General features: G+C 28.1%; 1 protein-coding gene across 1 annotated transcript; it reads left to right on the top strand.

Annotated features, from left to right (window-relative positions):
• The first annotated feature begins 1,158 nt into the window (after positions 1–1,158).
• Positions 1,159–25,013, top strand: LOC145763807 (uncharacterized). Its single transcript, XM_082575332.1, has 29 exons — positions 1,159–1,259; positions 1,612–1,749; positions 2,156–2,304; positions 3,498–3,653; positions 4,829–5,003; positions 9,191–9,379; positions 11,258–11,391; positions 11,642–11,722; positions 11,935–12,097; positions 12,513–12,666; positions 12,874–12,991; positions 13,372–13,483; positions 13,655–13,791; positions 14,275–14,365; positions 14,504–14,677; positions 14,810–14,914; positions 15,286–15,384; positions 15,686–15,830; positions 16,882–17,035; positions 17,270–17,380; positions 17,555–17,729; positions 18,035–18,136; positions 18,336–19,559; positions 19,667–20,060; positions 20,205–20,373; positions 22,713–22,935; positions 23,295–23,479; positions 23,869–24,023; positions 24,435–25,013. The coding sequence occupies exons 1-29, from the start codon at positions 1,175–1,177 to the stop codon at positions 24,757–24,759; spliced, it is 5,622 nt and encodes a 1,873-aa protein (XP_082431458.1). The 5' UTR covers positions 1,159–1,174; the 3' UTR covers positions 24,760–25,013.
• Positions 25,014–25,334: the final 321 nt, after the last annotated feature.

The raw sequence follows: 25,334 nt of genomic DNA, 5'->3' as shown, positions 1-25,334 counted from the left end.
GAAATGTTTGTTTTTTTATGTTAAAGAATTACATAAAAAATTAATTTGTTTTTTTGGTAGAAAAAAACGTATTCAAAAATTACAAAAAAATTAAAATTTTTATTTGGGGTTTTTTAAATAATTTGCAAGGTTTTTTTTTTAGTTTTGTAGAGTTTGTCTTTTATGTAAACTTTTTAGAAACTTTTTAAAATTTTGGTAAGAACACGTTAAAAAATTATAGAAAAATAAAATTGTTTTTTTTTAGTAAAAAAACATGTCTTAAAAATTGCAAATAATTAAAACTCATTTTTTTTAAATTAATTTACCGCGTCTTGGTTTTTATAGTTTTGTAAAGTTTCTATATTTTATAAACTTTTTATTAAATAGTTTTATTTTATTAGCTTTTATATATAAATTTTGATTGCTTTTTTCTAAAAAAATTTGACGAAATTTATTTGATTTTAATTCTCCGAATTCTAAAAATAAAAATATTTCGAAAAACGAAAATTATAAAACTGAAACCCAGGACGATTTAGTTAATTACAATATTTAATTTTAAAACGTTTAAAATCTGTCTGAAATATTCAAGTGCTTTGTAATTAAATTTAAATTTGGTGGTTTATTGAAAGCTTAATTTGTTTAATAATGTCGCGAATTTACGTAAAATATTTTTAATAATGAGAAATTTTGGTTTGGTTTTTAAACTTGTGTAGAAAAACTTAATTTTTAGAAAATAAGGCAGACAGAGGGTTTATTTTTTACAAAATTATCAAAAATTTTTTTAACTAAAAGTTTAATTTAAAAAATATGTTTTAAACAATTTTTACGTGTAGAATTTTTAATTATAAAAATTTTTGATTTTTGTTTTTAACTTATATTCAAGAAAAAAAAACAAACAGGAATATTAATTTTTAGAAAGTTTTAGTTAAAGTATTTTTTAAATTTAAAAGTTGATTAAAATTTATTTTGAAAACAAACTTTATTTTTGCAGATATTGTATTTAAAAGTTCTAAATGTTGAAACAATTTTAAACTTAAAAATGTTGAACAAAAACTCGACAAAATTTTCTTTTTATTTTTTTATTTATTTTTTTAATTTATTACAAACTATTCTCACACAAGGAGTAACTCCCTACAACGAACCCGTTCCACCTCATCAACCTCACCCTTTGACCGCGGGATTACGTCACGAGGTCATGACGTCATTTGTTCCCACTCAAATAACCCCTGATATTCAGTCACGTGGTTCGGTCACTCCGGCCTGGAAACCTGTAATAAGCGGTAAATATTATGACGTAACAATTAATTAGGAATTTTTGTTTATTTAGTTATTGTTTAGGTATTGTGACGTCATGTTCTATTTGTTGAAGATTTTGCGGCGTTTTCTGTTTTTAAATTTGGGGAATTTTCGGTTTATTTTAATCTTACAAGAATTTCGGTTTTTTAATACTTTGATGACGTCACTACAAATTAAAAGTATTCGAGTATTACGAATCGATTAAGTGACTCATTGTTCTGATTGTCACGTTACAATCATTTAAACAATGACTTATTGGTGAAAAAATTGCTAAATTTTCGTTTGTTTTAAAAATTTGCGATTTCTTTAAAAATAAATTTTACTTTTTTTATTTAGGCTCCGCCCAGATGGCTGACGTCATATTTTTGATTGACGGGTCAGGGTCGGTTAGATACAACGGGCAACAAAACTGGGGTTTGGTGAAAAATTGGGTGAAAAATGTCGCTTCAGCTTTTGAGATGGGGTTAACTAACGGTAAGCAAATAATTATTGGGTTAATTATTTAAACATTTTTTTATTAAAATAAATATTTAAAGATGACGTTTTTTGATTTATTTTTTGCAAGATTAAATTGCGATAGTCTTAGGACACTTAACTTTACTACATAACGTTCTGGGTTCGATCCCCACTACTCTCATGCTGCACCCTTGAGTAAGATGCTATAAACAGTATGAACTCCTGCTGAGCCAGCACTTAATCAGCAGCTTAATTATTGGGCAATTATAATCTATAATATTCCAAACTGGCAAAGTCAACTCGAGACTGGGTTGGAGTAACTAATGTTACTCTATGTTTAAGTTGCGCATTCGACCTTCCCACATCGAGGATAAATAAATACAACTCTAAAACCAATTATTTTTAAAGACTTTTTATTTTTCAGGCAACGTCAGGTTAGGTCTGGTCCAATATTCACACTGGTATCGCAACCAACCTCTTCACAACCAGAGATATATTCAAACCGAGATTAATATCAAGGAATGTAAAACTCTAACATGTTTTAAACAAAAAGTGGACGACATCGACATAATGGTGAGTTTATGACGTCACAATTAGGGATTGTTTTATAATGAAATTGCATTGTAAAAATTGTTTTTTTTTTTTAATTTTCATTATTGCGCGCTAAAAATTACTTTAAATTAAATCGGTTTATGATAAAAAAATTCGAATTTTTATTAAATTTTGACTGATTAACTTTTCTAATATTTACATTAAATCGAGAATTAATGTCAACAATTTGAAGATTTAAGTTTTTATTATTTACACACAAACATGGATTATTTGATCATTGTTACCCGAGTCACGTGACCTAAAGTTACACGTGAAAGGTCAACTTAAAAGTTACGCATTTTTAACATTTACGTTTTTAGAAATAATGCGTCAAAATTTAAATTACATAATTAGAATTTTGCAAAGTTTCAAAAACTGCAATTTAAAATTCTTCATTATTTTTTTATCTTATTTCTTGATTTTTAGCTAAAATTTTTAACATTTAAAAAATACTTAATTAAGTTGTGCATTCAACTTTGATACATTCTTTAAATTGTTTGTAAGCTTATTATAATTAAAATATTTACAAATAATTTCAAGTCTAGGATTGTAGTTTTAACTTAAATTTAAGTTAAAAACTTTTTATTAATAACTGGAATTTTCTATAAAAATAAAATAATTTAATATAGTCGGTGCTTAAACACAATTTTAAAATGTTTTTAACTTTTATCAAAATATTTACAACTTAGAAATTGCAGTTTTAACCTGGTATTTGGTTCAAAAATTCAATGATTTTCAATACAGCTAAGCAAACAACAAAACCTTTAATTTAAAGCTGAAATAATAAACTTGATGTCAAGTTCTTGCAAAATTACATGAAAGTGGTCGTTTAGTATCCTCTAATAATAATGATAAAACTGTTTGCAAATTTAAATGGGAACTCAGTATTGACCTTATTCTTACAATAATTTTTTTTTTTTTATTTTGGTTTTTCGCGCATTGATAAAAGTAAATAATAAATACGATGGACAATTAATATTACAACAATGCGACGGGATAATAATACTTTTTGTTGTTTTTATTCCAAGAGCACTTCAAAATTGGCATAACATATTTCACTTTACCTAATTTTTAAATATTATTTTAAAGATATTTTCTTTTTTAATTAAAAAAATTTATGATATGTGATATAATGAACCAAATATTTAACAACAATACTATTTGTGATGTCATAGGGCTACACCACGTACACCGGAGCAGCGATCAATAAAACAGTGATGGAAGATTTCACGCACAGTAGGAGACAAAGTGCAAGCCAGATTATGATTCTTCTCACTGATGGACCATCTGTGGATGAGGTTAGGTACGCGGCAGAGCACGCACGAAACATGGTACGCGGTATTTTCTTTATTTTTTTGACTATTTTTTTGTATACATCTTTATCCTCGATGTGATGTGGAAAGGTCAAATGCGCAACTTAAACATAGAGTAACATTAGTTACTCCAACCCAGTCTTGAGTTGCCTGTGGCAGTTTTGGATATTTTAGATTATAATTGCCCGATAATTAAGCTGCTGATTAAGTGCTGGCTCAGTAGGAGTTTATAACCTTTATAGCGCCTTACTCAAGGTCGTTACTGCATGAAAGTAGTGGGAATTAAACCCAGAGCTTTATGTAGTAAAGCCAGGTGTTCTGACTACTACACTATGTGCCTGAATTTATCTACAAATTTCAAAGAGTAGTTTTTATTTTAAAGGCCAAAAATTAGACTAAAACATAAATCGTTTATTGAGCTCTGTTATAAATAGATGACGTAATTGTGGTAATTACATAATTTTATTGATTATATAATTATTAAATAATTAATTATGTTGAAAATAGCAAACTTTAACCTTATGTTTAACAAACAAGTTTATTTTAAAATCCTGCAACACACAAAAACAAATATGAGCTATTTGATAAATTATAAAATGTTAAAAAACAAGTTTTATGACGTCATTGGTGTTAACCCAATATACAGAATTATCTTTCAATCCTTTAAAAACCAAAACCAAGACACTATTGTAAACCTTTTATCAAGTTTAGATCTAAGTTAAATGAAGTTTAAATGCTTTTAATTTTTGCCCCTACATAATTCGGTGGTGTTGTTTTTGAATTAAGTTTGCATTTTAAACAACATTTTTAGCCGAATCTAGTCGAGGCTTTTATATTCATGTGACATAATTATATAATTAACATGACTAATTAAAAGGTAAAAGGAGTTTGTTGTCGTGTAATTTAAGATTTTATGTTTGCTGTTGAATTTATATTTGTTTTTAAAGCTGTAAGAACTTAAAATATTTTCTAAAAATGCTAATGTTATTTTATCATGTAATATACATAATAGATTGGGTTTTTCTTGGTCTTAAACTATAAAAAAATGCAAAACTTATTTTTATTTTGTGTTAATTTATCTTTAAAGTTATAAAAATTGAAAATCAACTTAAATTTTAGCAAAAAATAGCAAATTTTGCCAGATTTCAGTTCTTACATTTCTACCTTAACTTTTACCTTTACTTTTATCACAGAATATCACGATATTTAGTATTGGAGTGAACGGATATAACTTAACTCAATTACAACTCATAACAAGTGGAGTTATCGGGAATAACTTGAGGATTTATCGAGTTTCTGACTTTGAGGAACTTCAATCGACTGCCGAGAATCTTCAGCGTGAAGTCAAAGCTACATACGTCATACCAGGTTAATGTGACGTCATAATAATTAAACGATATGCTATTTTATAAATAATTTACTAAAAATTTAAAAATTAAAAATGATTGAATTTTCAAAATTTTCAACTTGAGATCAAAGCTAACTACGTCATCAGGTCATTGTTACGACATAAAAATATTACAAAAAACTATTTTTTAAATAATTTACTAAAATCCATCAAATAAAAAAGAATAAAATTAAAATACTTGGAAACGAATGGAAGCTCGCATAACTTACATTTTATTTAAACCACAAAATGTAAAATCTTGAAACGTTTTCGTTCAAATATAGAAAAAAGGTGTAGTCGATGTGATGTGGTTGGTTTGGTGTTAGGCTAGTGATTAAATGTGATGTTTATTAGATTTAAATATATTGGATTAGTTGGGTGGCAGGTGTTAACGTTCATACGTCATCAATCTTAAAACTAGTTTAAAAATAACAAAAATTATTTTCGTTTTTAATTTTAGTTTTTTTTTTTCTATAAAATGACAAAAAAACAAATATTCTTTATTATTCTTATAATTAAAATATCAAAAGTATTTTTAGTTTTAAATTTCGTTTTTTTATTTGTTAATAATAGATAAAATTGTAACAAAAACTGTTATTTTTTTATATTTTTTAACGTTAAAATTACTGCAGAAATCAATTGTTTTTAAAGTCTTTAAAAATATCAAAATTATTTTTATTGTTAAATTTTTTTTTTAATAGCTTTTAACAACAAACATTTTTTTAAAAACTTAATTAGCATGTAAAATAATTGCAGAAATTAATTAGTAAAATTTTAACAGTTTTTTGTAAATTTTAAGCCACGCAAAAATGGGCGAATAAATGTCAAACCTTTTCGAATCGGTTTACGTACTTTAAACCATGTATAGAAAGGGGTGTGCGCCATCGATATTATCACTAATTATTATTTATAAGTTTTGTATAACACGATTTACAAAGAGCGGTTTAATACAAATGACAAAAACGACAAAATTTCATTTTTTTATCACGTTTTTGAGATTTTTTTTTGACTAAATATTTGTGTTTTAAACTTTTTGAAAATGGCGATATCGCGACTATGCATTAACCTTCACAATGCAGGGTTTGTTGCGTCATAATACCCGAAAGTGCTTGGCTCAAAATTCTAGAATTTCCAACTTTTTTTTAACCGAAAATTTTAATTTTGGTCACCTGACATTTTTGTTTTTAAACTTAAACTTGAATTTCTTGTTTAAAACTTTGACATTTTTATAAAAATAGTTAAACTTGAAAATTAGGAATTAAATTAGAATAATTGAAAGATTAGTTTAGTTTATGGGTTTTTAACAAGGTGTTAAAATGTTATTAATGATGATTTAATTGTTATAAATAGTTCGCCACAAAAAATTAACGAACTTCGAATTTATTATATTTTAAATTAAATTGCCAAGTTACTATTTTAAGTCAAAGTAAAAATGTTTTCTTGAAAGATAAATATTTTGTGGTAAAATAAACTGAAAACCAAAAAAAATCAAATTTTTAATTCGTAGTTTAAAAATAAATGCAGTTATTTAAATAATAAACTTTGAAAGTTTATAGTAATCGTATTAATGTCATTTTAATCGCCTAATTTTAAACATATTATCAATTTTTTTTTCTAAAAACGTGCAGGTTGTATAAAATGGCGCTTTAAAAAAAAAAATTTAAAAAAACTTTAAAAAAATATTTTTTTACGATTTATTATAAAATTTTATATTGTGACGTTACAAAACTCCGTTTATTAAAACAAACTTAGTCAAATTTACATTGTTTTAAAATCTTGATTGTAATCGAACAATCGGATTGTTTTAAAACAAACAGAACAAGAAAGTTATCGAATTTTTAATCGACGATATTTCATGGTTGGTGTTAGTTTAAATATTTTGACATCAAATATTTTCTAATAAGTTAATTTTCGATCTTTATCAGCATCTGTTAACCTTGGATCACTTCGCGCTGCATTGTTAACGCAACTATAGGCATAGTGACGTCATAAACAAATCAACTTTAGTTTAAATTTAAGTTTTGCGACTTTATCTTTTATTGAAATTGTTGATGTAATCAAAAATATTGAATGTCGACGTCATAATTAGTGTTTATACGTCATCAATCATACATTATCGGATTTAACTTACGTTTGAAATTACTAAAACCGAGATAAAATATAAAAAAATGTAATTTTGTTGTCAAAAGCAAATTTTGATTTTGCAGAATTGCAGATTTTAATGTTAAAAGTGCATCTAAAATTAAGATTTTTTAAGTCGTGTTTTTTCATGATAGTAAAAACTTCTTTTTTAAAATTAATTCAAACAATCAATAACGAAAAATAAAAACCCTTGAATTAAATAAAATCCCGCATTTAACTTTAAAAATATTCCGTTAACACATAATCTTATACAATTTTAATTTATTTTCTAAATTTTGAAATAAAATAAATTTAAAACTGGTAAATTTTTTGTAGTCTTCTATTTATAACAATTAAATCATCATTAATTACATTTTAACACCTTGTTAAAAACCCATAAACTAAACTAATCTTTCAATTATTCTAATTTAATTCCTAATTTTCAAGTTTAACTATTTTTATAAAAATGTCAAAATTTTAAACAAGAAATTCAAGTTTAAGTTTAAAAACAGAAATGTCAGGTGACCAAAATTAAAATTTTCGGTTAAAAAAAAGTTGGAAATTCTAGAATTTTGTGCCAAGTACCTTCGGGTATTATGACGTAACAAACCTTGCATTGTGGTTGCTAATGCATGGTCGCGACGTCGCCTCACGCGCACAAACATTTTTGAAATCATTTCTAAAATAACAAAACTCGAAATATTGTAAACAAATTTTAAAACTTTTCAATTTGCGTAGATCTGGAATTCGATAACTTTAAAGTTTTATCTGTTTTTGATTGTTTATTTTGTTTGATAATAATCACGATTTTAACACAATTATAATTGTAACAATGCTAGATAGATAGTTTTAATTGTGACGTCACAAATTATTTAACAATTTCTTTTTAACCTAAAATTAAGTTTAGGTTTGGAAGGTCAACTAAAGTAAGTGTAAGTTAGAAAAATAATTATAATTATTAAAATATTTTTAACAGGGCAATTTTAAATAAATATTATTAAAATTTTTTGACATTTTTTATGTCCCAAAATTGTATTTATTAACCTAATAACTATATCTATACCTTAATCAGCTCAAAGTTATATAAAATTGCATATATTTAAAATTAAAATAAATTTTAATTGCTGCCTGTAACTTGGACTTTGTATTTCAAGTAAAAATTTAAATCCGCCATTTTTAAAAATATAAAATCAATTTTTTGTAGTAAAACAAGTTTATTCGGTTGTGAATTCGTAATAAACCAAAAACATAAAATTCATGTTTAACAATCTGATTAGAGTTAGAAATGTTGTTTTTATTTAGACTTTGGTAATTTTTTATTAATCATCAAAAAAACAACAATTTCTACTTATATTTGATAACAACTTTGTAAAATATAAATAAAGATAAAATTTTTTTTATTTTTAAAGCTAATTTTCTAAATATTTATTTTGTAGATAAAGTTTACTAAACTAACATACCGAAGATAAATACCTTAACTTAGCTATTTTTATTTGTCTAATAATTATAATAAAAATAATTTTACAGAAATTAAAGTTTTGTTTTTTAATTTTTACCATCTCCTCCTTTTATTTGAAAATTATTTTGTTTGCTACAATTTATTGTAAATATTCTTTTTATTATTGATAGTCGACACCTCGCCCTATAACTAGCATTTTTATTGTCATAATATGGTCGCAACTCTTAACTAACTTTTGCCCGCGATAATTTGACCGCGCACCACAAATGGCAGTTTTGTGTATTTTGTAGGCTTATAAATTGGTCATATTTGTCACTGTACTTTATATATAGTCCACCAACAAGTCTTATTTATTTAAAATACCTTTTAATTGCGCATATCTTAAACGATCGTACACTGAGCTTCTTATTATATAGATTAAAGCTTTTTTGGGAAAGGGCTTCACAGACAACAATATTATTAAATTTATAGGCTTATAAATTGGACGAACAAATATAAATATTTTACCAAGTTTTATTATTTATATATTTTTAATACGCAAAAAAAATAAAAAAATGAAATTAAAACTAATCAAAAATTTTTTCTTAGCTTGCACCCCTCTTCTTACCCCTATCCACGGTGTTCTAAACTGCACGAAAGCCAACGAAGTGGGGTCAACTTGCTCTTATTCTTGCCACGATGGGTTGGGGTTCACCCTGCAAGGTAGCAGGGTCCGCACTTGTTCCAACTCACCCCTACTCGGTCCCTATTGGACAGGAAAAGTGGCCACGTGTGGAGGTAAGTTCTTTTACCTGTTTTGTTGTTATTCTAGATAATGTAATATATATAATGATTTTGACATAGAACTAAGAGCCAAAAAGTTTTAGGTCTAAGCCGCACTAATGTCACATTATTAACAGCTTGGTATTTACAGATAGCTTAAAACATGTAACAATAGGGTACTTTTTAAGGGTAAAATGTCTGTATAAGCCGCACCATTGCCACATTATTCACCCTTAAGCCCAGCGTTTACAAATAGCTTAAACACGTTATAAAAGCACACTTTTTAACATAATAAAACTAGCACCTTAAGGGTTTTAAAGGAACTATTTATATTTTTCTATAAATTAAATTTTGACACATTTCTATATCCATTTTATCGTAGTTTTTTTTTATTTCTGATGTAGAAAAATTTTTAACTAAAACCCAACGGCAATCTCATTTTCAGTGTTACATTTGTTTTAACTTTAACACATTTTTATCTTGATTTAATCTTAGTCGAAGCCGTAGTTTTTGTTTTAATGCAAAAAAAAAACTTTTAATTAAAACCCGACGGCAATTTCATTTTCAGTAACACAACCCTGGTTTCATATATTAATATATTTTATTTTTTATTTTGGTTTTTCGCACATTGATAAAAGTAAATAATAAATACGATATACAATTAATATTACAACAATGCGACGGGAAAAAATGACAAAATTAATTTAATGATTTAAAACATACCAAAAGTATTAATGTTTACATAAAGATTTCAAGTATGTTATGGCATGGTCACCAAACCCAGTAAATATATTTTTTCTTTATAATTTTCAGATCAAATTATACATAAAATACAAACCGTAAAATTCCCTGTTTTTCGCTTTTTATATAATAACGTTTTTATGTTAATTTGATTACGATTTTTTTTGTTGCTAAAGGTCCCTAAAAATTAATTTTGCTCGTACGCCCTGACGTTTAACATGTATATAAAAATATATTTAACTAATAACAAACTGACAAAATTTTAATTAAAGTTCTCGTTTGAGTTTTTAATTAATTACCAAATAACCACAATATTAATTTGTCAACAATGAACATTCAACAGTTTTAATAAAACGTGAAACTTGCGTAAAACGTAAAACCATGTATTTGTTGTTTAGATCTAAATATAAGTTAAGTCTCATCAACAAATACTTTTTAATAAAAATGGCGGATTTGACGTTTTAAATATGTTTAAAACCTTATTTGAGAATCAAAATAAACTTGGTATTTAATAAAATATTTTTAAAATTAAATTAAAACTTGTTTAACCTGTGGTTGTATACAAACGTTGATTTTTTGATTAAAATAAATATTAATGTCACGCTATAAATAAACAGCAGGTGATTTATGTTTTTGATTTCGGTTTTGAGTTTGTTTAATGTTAAAGAATTACAACACTTTCAACAGATTATATCGCCATTAATCTTGTAAACTTTTAAGCAATTTAAAGTTTTGATTGAAATGATATAAATGAGGTTTAGACTTTGTTTTTTTCACTGAAAGTTTTATATTTTCATAAACACCTTTTATTTTTTATTGTTTTTTTTTATTAATTTATCCTCGATGTGAAAAGATCGACTTCACAGTTTAATCACATAGTAACAACATCAGTTACCCTGACCCACTCTCGAGTTGCCTGTGGTAGTTTGGGATATTATTGAATATAATTGTCCAATAATTAAGCTGCTAATTAAGTGCTAGCTCAGCAAAAGTTTACCGCTTGTAGCATTTTACTCGAGGGCACTACAGCATGAGAGCAGTAGGGATTGAACCCACGACCTCATGTAGTAAAGCTTATTGTTCTTACTACTACACCACGCACAAGATTAAACCTTCTATCCGGTTTTAATAATTTTTTTTATTTTCTCTCAGTTTGCTCTACGTCTTTTGATCTCCTAATCATCCTCGATTCCTCCTCCAGCATTGGTTTCAGCAACTTCCTCATCATGAAAGACTTTGTCAGGAGGTTGATCGACACCGTGCAAATTGGTCCCAAACATGTACAGGTACATGACGTCATAATATCGATAATATGACATCATTATTACATTGATTTCTTTGAGGTTATATTAAGGTAGTTTGTATGACATAACATTAGTGTTTTAACGTCAACACTGTTAAACTATTATGACGTAACTATTTTTTATGACGTCACAATATTAAGATTAATATGACGTCATATATATTTAATCTTCGAGCCAAAATTTGTTACTTTTTGTTTGATTACTTTTTGTTTGATTATTATTTTTATTTTAGGTTTCTCTTATAACTTACCACTCAAGAGTTCGAGATTATTGGAATTATGATACTTACTCCAACAAGGATGCTCTACAACAGGTAGTTAATGGTTCGATTCCCGTTAACAGCATTTGTTTAATATATACTTTTAGTAGAATTAATTGTAAAACATTTTCAAACTTTAAGTTAAAATCTGATTTTTGGTAGTTTGTGGTTCAATTCCAGCTAACCGCATTTGACAAATTTTTTTACTACTAATTAATTGTGAATAAGTTTTAATTCTAAACTAAAACAAAAAAAATGTTTTTTAGGCGATTCGAAATGTTGAATATTTGGGCACGGGCACCAGGACCGGATCAGCTTTATATTACGCACTAGATAATAAGTTCGGTCCCGGGTCCGGAAGGAGACAAGATAAACCCCACGTGACCGTACTTATAACTGATGGAAAGTCCCAAGTTGACCCAATTGAAAGTAAATTTTTTTTAATTTATTTTTTATGTTAAAAGTGTTAATTTATTTATTAAGTGTTAGGTTAGTTTGAATATTGTTAAACTTGTGATTGGGGTTTGGCTTAATGCTGTTAAAGTATAACGTAACAAGTTGCCAGTAGTGGGAATCTAACCTAAAAACTCATGTCTTAGTTCTAATTAAAATATTTTTTCTTTAACTAAAGTAAACAATAAAAAAATCCAACTTTACTAAACATTTTAATAAACATGCTTTACAGATAAATTTCTAAAAAAAATAGATTTCGGTAAAATGTAGTTTTCAAAATTTTAATTCCTCGGTAATATGTCAATTCGGTCAAATAGATTTCGCTGATATGAGTGGATACCATATTTAAAAAATGGCTTTATATTTTAAAACTAAAAATATTTCCTCCCAGCTCCATCTCGACGTTTACACGAAATATCCCAAGTTGTTGCGATCGGAATAAAAGACGCTGACCAATCAGAGATCGACACGATTTCATCCGATCCTGACAGTATTTACTCCCACAGCGTCATCGGTAACTTCGTCGATCTATTCACCATTATCAAGTGAGTTGTGACGTCATTTTTGTGTTTGTGTGATGTCATATGTATTATACCGTTTTAGTTGCGTAGTTAAGGAAAATGACGTCAAAAAAAGTTATTATTATGACGCACCAATTAAACTTATTCTTAATTTTAACTAAAAGTTGGATTTTTAACAATTTTTAATTAAGAAAAAAAATTTATGCAATTAATTAAATTATTTTTCCGTAGTGACGTAGCCACGAAGCTATGTGGAGCCCAGAACACGATCCAACAAACGACCTGTCAATCAAATCGACTCGTCAACCCGAGTTCATGTTTTGACCTCGACTGTACAAATTTAAACCAGGTAGTTTCGGTGTTCGATTCCCGATAAGTGCAGTTTTTAAAAATGTTATTTCATTAATCAAAATCGAATTTCTATTTTAAAAAATAGACTTTTAGTTATTTCACCCGCTCTCATGCTGTAGCGCCCTTGAGTAAAGCGCTATAAACTGTGCAAACTTTTGCTAAGCCAGCACTTAATCAGCAGCTTTCCTTATGGGAAATTATGTTCTAAAATATCAAAAACTGACAAAGTCAACTAGAGACTGGATTGGAGTAACTGATGTTACTCTATGTTTGAGTCGCGCATTCGACTTTCCCATATCGAGGATAAAATTTTGCAAAATTATATTTTTTTTTATAAATTTTATTTATCGTATTAATGATGTTTTTAATTGTTTAAAGGCTGGGTCGGTTTGTAACCCTGAATGTTGCCAAGGTTACGTGGTCAAAGGTGACTTGAGTTCAAGGTGTTTGTACAACGGTAATTGGTCGTCACATGATTGGAAATGTGTTGGTAAGTTCAAGGTTAACTTATGTTATTTATTTTTAATTAAAAATTGCATTTTAGTAAATTAATAATTTGAATAAAATTGTTAAACAATAAATTTCTTTTCACTACGATTGGTAACAAACACTAATAGGGACTTTCCCTTTGTTATGACGTAACAATACTCGTGTGTTACAGAGAAGGAATGTCCACCTATTAAAGTTGGATCAGGGGAAGTGATTGATTGCTCAAGGGAGTTTTTAGGGGGTTCGAATTGTTCGTTAACGTGTAAGGAGGGTTTTAAGTTGGTGGGGAATGGAACAGAAAATTGTGAGGTGAGTTGAAAAAAATTTTTTGAATTGGATAAAAATTAAAAACAGTTTTTATACTTTGCCAGTGAATAGGTAGCAAATAAGTTTTTTAGAGAAAGTTTTTTTTATATTTATTTATTTTCGATGTGGGAAGGTTGACTTCATGACCTAAACATAGAGTAACAACAGTTACCCTAACCCAGTCTCAAGTTGACTGTGGCAGTTTGGAATATTATAGATTATAATTGTCCGATAATTATACTGGTGAATAAATGCTGGCTCAGCAGGAGTTCATACCGTTTATAGCGCCTTACTCAAGGGCGCTACAGCCAGACAGCATAAGAGCATTGGGGATCAAACCCAGAACCTTATTTAGTAAAGCCAAGTGTTCTAACCACTACACCACGCTGCCAGAGTTTTAAATCTGATAATGGCCTTAAATGTGTTTAAAATTTTACATTTACAATATCATTTTGTAACAATTTAACTTAATTTTTAATATTTTAGACTTTAAAAAATGGGGAATTATTGAAATGTAATTATAGTTGTGAAGTGAATGAGAATTATAAATGGGATTTCCAACCTTATTCTTGTAAAGGTATTTTCAATTATTTATTGTTTATAAACAAACAAAACAATTAGCATTGTATTTAAAACAATGGATTAAATTATTTTTAACATTAATTTATGTAAAGTTTAACAACATGACAACTAACACACTGTTATGACATCACAGATATAGACCATTGTGATCAGAACAAGTGCATGAATGGAGATTGTGTTGATGAATTATTGAATTATACTTGTGATTGTAAATCTGGATACGAAGGAATATTTTGTGAAACTGAAATAAACGAATGTGACCCCAATCCATGTGAAAATAAAGGGATTTGCACAGATTTATTTAATGGTAAAAGTTTTTAATAATCTGATATTTTTTTTGTATATAATTCAATTTTTTTATTACCTAGGCATTTTTTATAAAATTATTTTTTTTCTTTAAAAAATTTGTAATTAAAAAGTTTTTTCCAAATATTTTTAGATTTTTCATGTAACTGTAGTGAGGAATATGTTGGTGAGATTTGTTCCTATAACAACCCCTGTAATACAAAACCATGCGGAAAGGGAAAATGTATGGGGTATGTAGGTGAGTGACTTACATTATTTTATAAATATAAACTAGTTTCAATTTGTTATTTTTTTTTATTTATTCTTGATGTTAGAAGGTTGACTTACGACCTAAAAATAGAATAACAACTCTTACCCAGTCTTGAGTTGACTTTGACAGTTTAGGATATTATAGAGATCATAATTACCCGATAATTATGCTGCTGATAAATTGCTGGCTTAGCAGGAGTTTATACTGTTTATAGCGCCTTACTCAAGAGCACTACAGCATGAGAGCAGTGGGGATAGAACCTACGACCTCATGTAGTGAAGCCAAAAGTTGTGACCACTACACTACGCTGCCAGTAGGCTACATTGATATTTATTGAAACTGACAACTTTATTATTCAGGTGGTTATATGTGTATATGTAATAAAGGATTTACTGGGGTTCATTGTTTGGAGAACATTGATGATTGTGATGTCATACCATATGCTTGTCAAAATGGAGGTAAGATTATATTCAATTTAATATTTATGCCCTTTTACTTTAACTAAACTTGTGTAAAATATTCTAAGCAAGTTTAAAAGTATACTTGTTTAATATTGTGTTGACCTTTTGATAATATTAAAAGCATTTTCTTATAATTTTTACAGATTATCATTAGTTTTTTTTAGATCATTTTAAACTTTTATGTTTTATATTTTTCGAATAAGATATATATTTTTTGTTTGAATTCAAAATTTAAGTTTAATTGGTGTCCTGTTGAATATAACTCAAAATAAACATTGAACTTTATCTTGTTTTTCAGGTAAATGTATAGATGGAGTAAATGATTTTAAATGCAACTGTGCAGTGGGATATGAGGGAGTGAATTGTTCACTGGATGTGGATGAATGTTTGGATAAACCTTGTTTTGGAGGAACTTGCATTCAAGGGGAGCCTGGATCATTTAGGTGGGTTTGAGTGTTTTTGATTTTAAACGACCTGGTTGGAACACTAGCTTTACCGCCATGAGGTTGTAGGTTAAATACCCACTGCTTTTATGCTGTAGTGGCTTTAAGTAAGGCACTATAAACGGTATGAACTCCTGCTAAGCCAACACTTAATCAGCAGCATAATTATCGGGCAATTATAATCTATAATATCCCAAACTGCCAAAAACAACTCGAGACTGGGTTGGGTAACTAATGTTACTTTATGTTTAGGTTGCGCATTCGACCTTGCCACATTAAGGATAAATTAAATACAAAATAATTTATAATTTGAGGATTAAAATATTTTTGAATATTTGTAAATTCTCATATTTTAAAACATTTTTTAATACAGGTTTTAATTTATTTTTAAATAGTGTAGTTTAAGATTTGAACAAATATGTTCATTTTTGTGATTTACAATAACAATAAACATTACATAAAAGCTTTCAAAATAATTTTATCTAAGCTTTAAATCAGAAAATTGAGATTTGGTAAACATCCATTACTTGCAACTAACATAATTTCTGTCAAAATATGAACTTAAAATGTGTTTTCATGTTATGATAATAGTAATTTAAGACCAATTTCTCCCTGTAAACATGTTATTTGCTTTTGCATATATTTAATAATATTTATTTTCTAGTTTGGTTAAAAAAAATCATTTTCAGAAAATAATTTTAAACTTTAAAAATTTATATATTAATGTGTATAATACTTTGTGTTATTTTTATGACAAATTTAATTAGTTAATTATAAAATAATAGTTACTTTTTATAGTTTTAATTCAATTCAACTTAATGACAACTTAGCCTTTAAAAAACACAATATAACAACACCTTCTTGTCTTGTTCAATGTTAATATAACCCTTAAAAATTAAGGAGTCTTTGAGGTTACTGCTCTGGTTACTGCTTTACATATATATTTAAACAAAAAGTTTAATGCCAGTAGTATGTATATATCTTTTTCTGAAATGTGGATAAAACTTTACAGTAAAATCTTTTTTAATATAAAACTTGTTTTTATTTCTAGCTGCAACTGTAGTGATGGATACACAGGAGAGAGATGTGAGATTGATATTGATGAATGTAGCATCGGGGTTTGTGATAAGGCAGTAAATTGTACAAACATGAATGGTTCCTTCATCTGTGATTGTTTGGAAGGATATCAAGGCAGATTTTGTGAGGTAAATGTTTAATGTTTTGTAACCTAATCTATATAAAAATAGTTAGCATTTATTACTGCTAAGAATCTTTTATAACATGATTTTCAGCAAAGTCAAAATTTCTTTTTTTGTTTGTATTTGATATTTAACAATATATATTCATTTAAGTCTTGCATTTAATTACTGCATTGATTACTTTAATTTAAACTCTTATTGATATTTTTTATTTTATTTAATTTCTAATTTTTTTTGTAGGATGACATTGATGAATGTTTGGATCCAAATTCTTGTGGTCTAAATAATATTTGTACAAACTTGGTAGGAACTTTTTCCTGTGCCTGTCCACTAGGGTTTACAGGAGACAGGGTAAGTGTTTTTTTAAATCAACTTTTGTTCAATTTTGATTGTATGATGTAAAGCATTTTTTAATGTATATATTTTTATCTTCGACATTGTATTTATTAGCCATTTAATAAGTCCTATTTTTGATAAACTTTAATAATTACATTTTAATATTCTTAACCCTCTTTTTCCGCCTAGTGTGAATCTCGTACAAGTTACTGCATGAGTGGAACAAATCCATGCAAGAACAAAGGAATTTGTAGCGAGGATGAGATTAGTTTTAAGTGTTCTTGTGATCCAAAGTTTAAAGGAGTTTTCTGTGAAATTTCTAAAACTTGTGACGATCAACCCTGCAAGTTTGGATATTGTAATGGTAGGTATTTATTTTGAAATTTTGTATAAATATCTTTAGTGTAAAAAACTTCATTTTTAAGGTATTCCTAAGGTGGGTATTGTTACATTGACTAACTTATATTTGACCTATTTATATTTACTGTAAAATACTTATCTTTAAACTAAAATTTGATGTGAAAAGTCTGACATGAGTAAATGTTAGGGTGAATATTTTAACTGGGGCCAAAGAAAAAACAATGTTTTTAATTGTTTTCTTGTTTAATGGTGCTAATTTTTTATTATTATTTCTCATAAAACCTAACAGTTAGTTTGTTATCAATTTAGATACAGTTGAGAGTTTTAAATGTGAATGTTTTGATGGTTATAAAGGAATATTTTGCACCGATTCAATTTCTGTTTGTGACCCAAACCCTTGTTTAAATGGTGGTAAGTTAAAGCTATTTCAGCTTCTTTTAAATTATAAAAAAAAATCTACTTTCCATACAAAATTAAGATAAAAGGCTTAAAAATTAAATGCTTAAAAAAAACAAAAAAAATCCTGGACTACTTAACTGCTTAACTTTATATTACTGTTTAAAATCTTTTAAAAAACAATTTTGTTGAATTTGAAGTAATTGTGTTTTAGGAACATGTACTGAAACTGAAAGTAATTTGGAGTTGGGATATATTTGTTCATGCACAAGTGGGTTTACTGGTTCAAATTGTCAAATTCAAGTTAATGAGGACAACATAACTAACCCAAGTAGAAATTCAACAACAAATGTAACTGCGGATTTAACAACTATTTCTACAACAACAACAGTACCAACTTTAGTTCAAAATACAACTGAAATTTTAACAACTCCTTCCAATATTGAACTACAATCCAGTGTGTCAGAATTAGTCACAACACTTAACTCTAATGTGAGGAACAATAGAACTGAAATCTTAACCACTGAATCTAATGTAATTACAAATGTAAATGCAATTGCGGATCAAAATAATACTATAGGTACAACTTTAAAACCTACATTACCTACTTCCGCCACTATACATTCATCATTGCCCGACAATACAACTAAAAATGTGAAAAATTCAACTTTAAATCATGAAAATTCGACAACTGTTTTTCCATTTACATCTACAATATTGCAAACTGTTAACCCTACTGAAATACTTTCAACTAAAACTGCAATATTGGATCAAAATATAACAACTACTTCAACACAATTAAGCACGAGTTTGCATACATCTGAAATGTTGACAAATCAACCAATGTTATTGGTCAATACCACTCAAATTATTTCAACAACCAGACCAAAGTTGATTGAGAATCAAACCATGAATTCTTCTACAGAACCACAGAATATAACAAATTCCACATTATCAGAAAATAATATCAATAGTACAGTGTCTGATAATGTGATAAATTCTGTTACTGAACACACTCTAACATCAACTTCACAGAATATTTTGAATAATTCAACTATTTTACCAAGTTTAGAAAATAATACTGAAATTTCAATATCAGAAAATAAAACCAAAAATACCTTAACCACAGTTTTTAATTCAACTAAAAAGACAACAACAATGAAACCAGCTTTACCCACAACAACACAGCCAATGTTGCTGAAAAATACCACACAAATTTTACCAACTTTAGAATCTGAAACCATGACAGAAAGTTTTTCTCAACCAATAATAAATACAACATTGTCTGATATAATTTTCACAACTTCGGTAATTTACACAACAGAGATACCTGGAAAGGATTCAATTATTTGTTTAAACAATGGAACAATTGTTAACAATGGAAATGAACCAATGTGTAATTGTGGTGTGGGATATACTGGTGCAGTCTGTGAAATTGGTAATAATTTAAAAATGTTGAAGAAAGTCAACCAAAAATTCTCTTAAATATTTGTAACCTTAATATTTTATTTTAAAGTTTTGCCTTTAAATAATTTTTTTTTCTAGAACTCTGTCGAATGGAGACTTGCCATGAACCTGGAGACTGGGGTTTAAATTGCACCTTAAGATGTCCTCATGGGACTTTACCTGTTACTGAGTCCCCCAACCCATTACTAAAATGTTTAAATGGGAGCTGGGTTGAAATAAACAACAAAACCTGGGGTTGTAGGGACCCTAATATGTGCCCCAAATTAAACTCGATCAAATTGAAAGAAAATAATCAATCTCTTGAAATTGCGAGAATAGAATTTGATTTGACACCATTTAACCAACCCAAAGACCATGTTGGTGTGATCAACACCACCCTGCACTTTATAACATGCACCAGAGACAACATTGAAGGTTCAGTTTGTAGGTTTGGTTGTAGGGATGGTTATAAACTGGTTGGACCCAATGAAAGGTAACAAAATATAATTTGTTATTTGCAATTATAATAATAACTGAAACAGTTGCTTAGAAATAGAGTATTATATTTTTTAGTACAATTAATTAATTTTAGATTTGTATTTTTACATTTAAAAAATAAATTTTCAAAATTTTACAGTGTTTGTAACTCAAATGGAAATTGGAGTGGTAACCTTCCTAAATGTGCCACATGTCCAATACCTGCCACCGAGTTACTACTCTCATGCACAGATGGCCACAAAGTTGGGTCAACTTGTGGGTTAAACTGTCCAGTAGGTTTACACCCAGCTTTAAATGGGAGATACAAGGTTTGTATTATGTTATTAAAATAGATTAAACCTAAAGTAAAAGTTATTTACAAATTTTGTTTGTTTAATACCTGGCAAATTTGTTGCACAAAGAGAAGATAGACGCCCTTTAAAATGAATTGTATATGTATAATTATTAAGCCTGACATAATGGGAACATTACAGATTTTAAGCTACATTTTGCAAATCAAAAAGTTCTGCAAAAGTTGTTCTAGAGATCTGTATTTGCTAAAATTATTCAGTATATAATGAAACAATAATTTGCCTGTGTATTTATAATGAAGCTTAGTGGGGAATTCATAGGCCTACAAAATAAATAAAACTGAAGTTTGTCGTGTGTAGGTAGTTACAGCAGGCAACTATATTACAACAATTAAAAGGACAATTGTATAAAAAATAAAACTGATGTTTGTCGTGTGTAGGTAGTTACAGCAGGCAACTATATTACCACAATTAAAAGGACAATTGTATAAAAAATAAAACTGATGTTTGTCGTGTGTAGGTAGTTACAGCAGGCAACTATATTACAACAATTAAAAGGACAATTGTATAAAAAATAAAACTGATGTTTGTCGTGTGTAGGTTGTTACAGCAGGCAACTATATTACAACAATTAAAAGGACAATTGTATAAAAAATAAAACTGATGTTTGTCGTGTGTAGGTAGTTACAGCAGGCAACTATATTACAACAATTAAAAGGACAATTGTATAAAAAATAAAACTGATGTTTGTCGTGTGTAGGTAGTTACAGCAGGCAACTATATTACAACAATTAAAAGGACAATTGTATAAAAAATAAAACTGATGTTTGTCGTGTGTAGGTAGTTACAGCAGGCAACTATGTTACAACAATTAAAAGGACAATTGTATAAAAAATACAACTGATGTTTGTCGTGTGTAGGTAGTTACAGCAGGCAACTATATTACAACAATTAAAAGGACAATTGTATAAAAAATAAAACTGATGTTTGTCGTGTGTAGGTAGTTACAGCAGGCAACTATATTACAACAATTAAAAGGATAATTGTATAAAAAATAAAACTGATGTTTGTCGTGTGTAGGTAGTTACAGCAGGCAACTATATTACAACAATTAAAAGGACAATTGTATAAAAAATAAAACTGATGTTTGTCGTGTGTAGGTAGTTACAGCAGGCAACTATGTTACAACAATTAAAAGGACAATTGTATAAAAAATAAAACTGATGTTTGTCGTGTGTAGGTAGTTACAGCAGGCAACTATGTTACAACAATTAAAAGGACAATTGTATAAAAAATAAAACTGATGTTTGTCGTGTGTAGGTAGTTACAGCAGGCAACTATATTACAACAATTAAAAGGACAATTGTATAAAAAATAAAACTGATGTTTGTCGTGTGTAGGTAGTTACAGCAGGCAACTATGTTACAACAATTAAAAGGACAATTGTATAAAAAATAAAACTGATGTTTGTCGTGTGTAGGTAGTTACAGCAGGCAACTATATTACAACAATTAAAAGGACAATTGTATAAAAAATAAAACTGATGTTTGTCGTGTGTAGGTAGTTACAGCAGGCAACTATATTACAACAATTAAAAGGACAATTGTATAAAAAATAAAACTGATGTTTGTCGTGTGTAGGTAGTTACAGCAGGCAACTATATTACAACAATTAAAAGGACAATTGTATAAAAAATAAAACTGATGTTTGTCGTGTGTAGGTAGTTACAGCAGGCAACTATATTACAACAATTAAAAGGACAATTGTATAAAAAATAAAACTGATGTTTGTCGTGTGTAGGTAGTTACAGCAGGCAACTATGTTACAACAATTAAAAGGACAATTGTATAAAAAATAAAACTGATGTTTGTCGTGTGTAGGTAGTTACAGCAGGCAACTATATTACAACAATTAAAAGGACAATTGTATAAAAAATAAAACTGATGTTTGTCGTGTGTAGGTTGTTACAGCAGGCAACTATGTTACAACAATTAAAAGGACAATTGTATAAAAAATAAAACTGATGTTTGTCGTGTGTAGGTAGTTACAGCAGGCAACTATATTACAACAATTAAAAGGACAATTGTATAAAAAATAAAACTGATGTTTGTCGTGTGTAGGTAGTTACAGCAGGCAACTATGTTACAACAATTAAAAGGACAATTGTATAAAAAATAAAACTGATGTTTGTGATGCAAGGGCAATTATAGAAGACAAATATTAGTTGAGAGTTGCAACTATATTATGACAATTAAAATCTTGACCATATTGACTAATAGTATTAAAACACCAAGTCAACACATTTCAAAGTTATTTTAAATCTAAAATTAAACAAAATTTATTTTTTTATTTTTTAGACTTGCGATGAGAACTTACAGTGGCAACCATTATCACCAGATTGGCAATGTGAACAAAATTTTTGTGATCTAAAACCACCCCGAACCATCCATGGTTTTTATGTTTGTAGTCGTAAAAATGAGATTGGTTCCTACTGTGAGTCAAAGTGTTTTCCTGGTTTTATTGAAAGAAGGTCGGGAAGTTATAATTGCACGAGAAGAGGGGATAGCTTCAGATGGGAGGGTGAGTTTGTGGATATAAGGTTTATGACCACTAGCAACATAGTGTTCTGGTTGGAACACCTGGCATTTCTACTCTATTATAGGTTCAGGGTTTAATCCCTGCTGCTTACCTGCTGTAAGACCTTTAAGGAAGGCTTTAAAAAAGGGTTAACTCCTACATAGAAAAAAATCAATTAGTAAATTAATTATCGGGCAATTATAATTAATTATATTTCAAACTGCCAGGAACAACTTAAGACTTAGTCAGGGAAACTGATGTTACTTTAGGCTGAGGTCATGAAGTCGACCTTCCTAATTGCAGATAAATGAATACAAAAAAAATTTAAACAAAAAATAAAAATTATTTTTATTAAATTCTAGGGCTTCCAGGAAGTTGTATGAAAGCAACTTGTGACAAAACAATTGACCTTCGCTCAGGCGAGACCACAGGGTTTATCGAGGATGATTATGCCAACCTCGTACAACCACCCACTTGGGGGGGTGGTTCAGGGGATAGTTGCAACATGAGGGCAGTGTTGTCAGTTAATACAACTTATTTAAGTTCGGTAAGAGAATTTAAATTTTTTTTAGTCTGAGGTAAAAAGTATTTAAATTAAAAACTTTTTTGCATCTTTTTGGTTGCAAATTGGATAATATATATCATGTTGACCTATGTTAAATTTATAGGCCTACAAAATAAATAAAACTGTTGATTGTGTGTATAAAATGTTATAACATTAAAAACTTTACAAATTTAGTTAATTAAATCAAGACCTTATTAAAATTGCCCTTTTATTTGCTTAAAAACCTTATTTTGTTACAATTTTTTTTTGAATATTAATTCCATTTCTGTATCACAAAGCATCATCTAAAATAAATAAATTGTTTGATTTTACTTTGGTAAAAAATAAATGTAAAACAGTTAAAAAAAGTTAAAATAAAATTGCACTTGCAGGTTTCTGTTGATTTGTGGTATTCCAATCCATCTCGTTTCCACTTCAACATCGGGGACAAAAACTCAGCAAATGGATTAGTTGGGACTATTGGGGATTTACAGTTAAGGGATTTAAATGAGGTTGTGGGATATAACGATGTTTTGCTTGCTTACAGGTTAGTTAGTTTTTGTTGACTTTTTGGTTTAATAACAGTTGCGACTTTGGTAGTAGCTGTTTTATTCCCACTGCTGCCATGACATTTATTATATTTTTTTATTAACGATGGGAGATTCTAATTCTTTGTATTTATTGATCTTTGATATGGAAAAGTCGTCCCTACAGCCTAAACATAAGTTACTGCATCAAGTCGTCTTTAACAGTTTGGGATAGTGTTGATTATAATTGTCCAAAAAATAAGCTGCCAATTGTTTTTGGCTCAGCAGGGGTTTAAACTGTTTAAAGCACTTCATTTAACGGCACTAAAGCTTTTAGGATTACTTTTTTTATTATAAATGATTTCATCTTTAACTTCTTCATTTTTTAACTAGTGAATAGTTAAACAAAAAAAATTATTTTTTACTTCTAGTGACTTCAACTTTACGTACCATGATCGTGAAAATGATATTTTATCAGCCGGTAACCTAACAGCTCATCTTAAACTTGGAAATATATTCCAATACTTCGACCATGTCAGTGTTGAGGTTATGGATGATTTTGTTCAAGTTAACAACCATAGAAATGTTATTGGGTCGATTGGTCCAGCTTGGAAGCCTAGGTCTCATGTAAATGATAATATTTACTTTGGTTTAAACAGGCTTGCTAATTTAAACTCATTCTTTAAGAAGTATAGGACAGGTTCTGGTTTGTGTTTTGTTTGTATCAACAGCACAAATTTAAAAAAATCTGGGTAAATGTTGAAAGTTGAATTTTTTTTTTTATTGCGCTGATATTAATACTGTGGTTTTTATGGAAGAAATCTCAAAATCTGCCAACCTGAATTTTTTGTTGTATTTATTTTCTTGTTAAAAAAGGCAAAACATAAACTTCTTGCCAGTTTTTTATTATATTCTTAATGTGTATAAAAAAATGTTATATTGTTTTTTTTAAATGTGCTGAAATACACATAAATGACTGCCAATTTTTATATTTGGTTTTAAAAATTACTGTGCCTAAAATCTGCTTGTGTGTACTTTGTTTTACTAATTCTTGAAAACTAACAAATTTTTAAATCATTAGAAATTCAATTTTGAATTGCACATTATTTTGTTTTTATTCTTTTTTATATTTTTGTTTTATTTTTATTGACAATTCACTGTGAAAATGAATTGTTGCGATTTGCACATTTCTTATTGAAAAATATAAACGGTGTAGTTTTTATTCCTAAAGTTTCATGTAAATTAAATCAAAATTGTGAATTTACATTCTGTTATTTGTGTTGTTTTCGCAAAAATCACAAAAATGATAAAAATAAAAACATGTTTTTATC

This window comes from Corella eumyota, chromosome 1, assembly GCF_963082875.1.
Source record: "Corella eumyota chromosome 1, kaCorEumy4.1, whole genome shotgun sequence".
NCBI classification, from domain to species: domain Eukaryota; kingdom Metazoa; phylum Chordata; class Ascidiacea; order Phlebobranchia; family Corellidae; genus Corella; species Corella eumyota.
This window is presented reverse-complemented; position numbering and strand designations above follow the sequence as displayed.

Bases quoted from the DNA above. Each gene is read 5' to 3' on its own strand.
- LOC145763807 (XM_082575332.1), top strand. From the start codon at position 1,175: ATGACGTCATTTGTTCCCACTCAAATAACCCCTGATATTCAGTCACGT. The intron at 5,004-9,190 runs GTTAATGTGACG...ATTTTTTCTTAG, and splicing joins AGCTACATACGTCATACCAG to CTTGCACCCCTCTTCTTACC. The intron at 17,036-17,269 runs GTAAATGTTTAA...TTTTTTTTGTAG, and splicing joins ATCAAGGCAGATTTTGTGAG to GATGACATTGATGAATGTTT.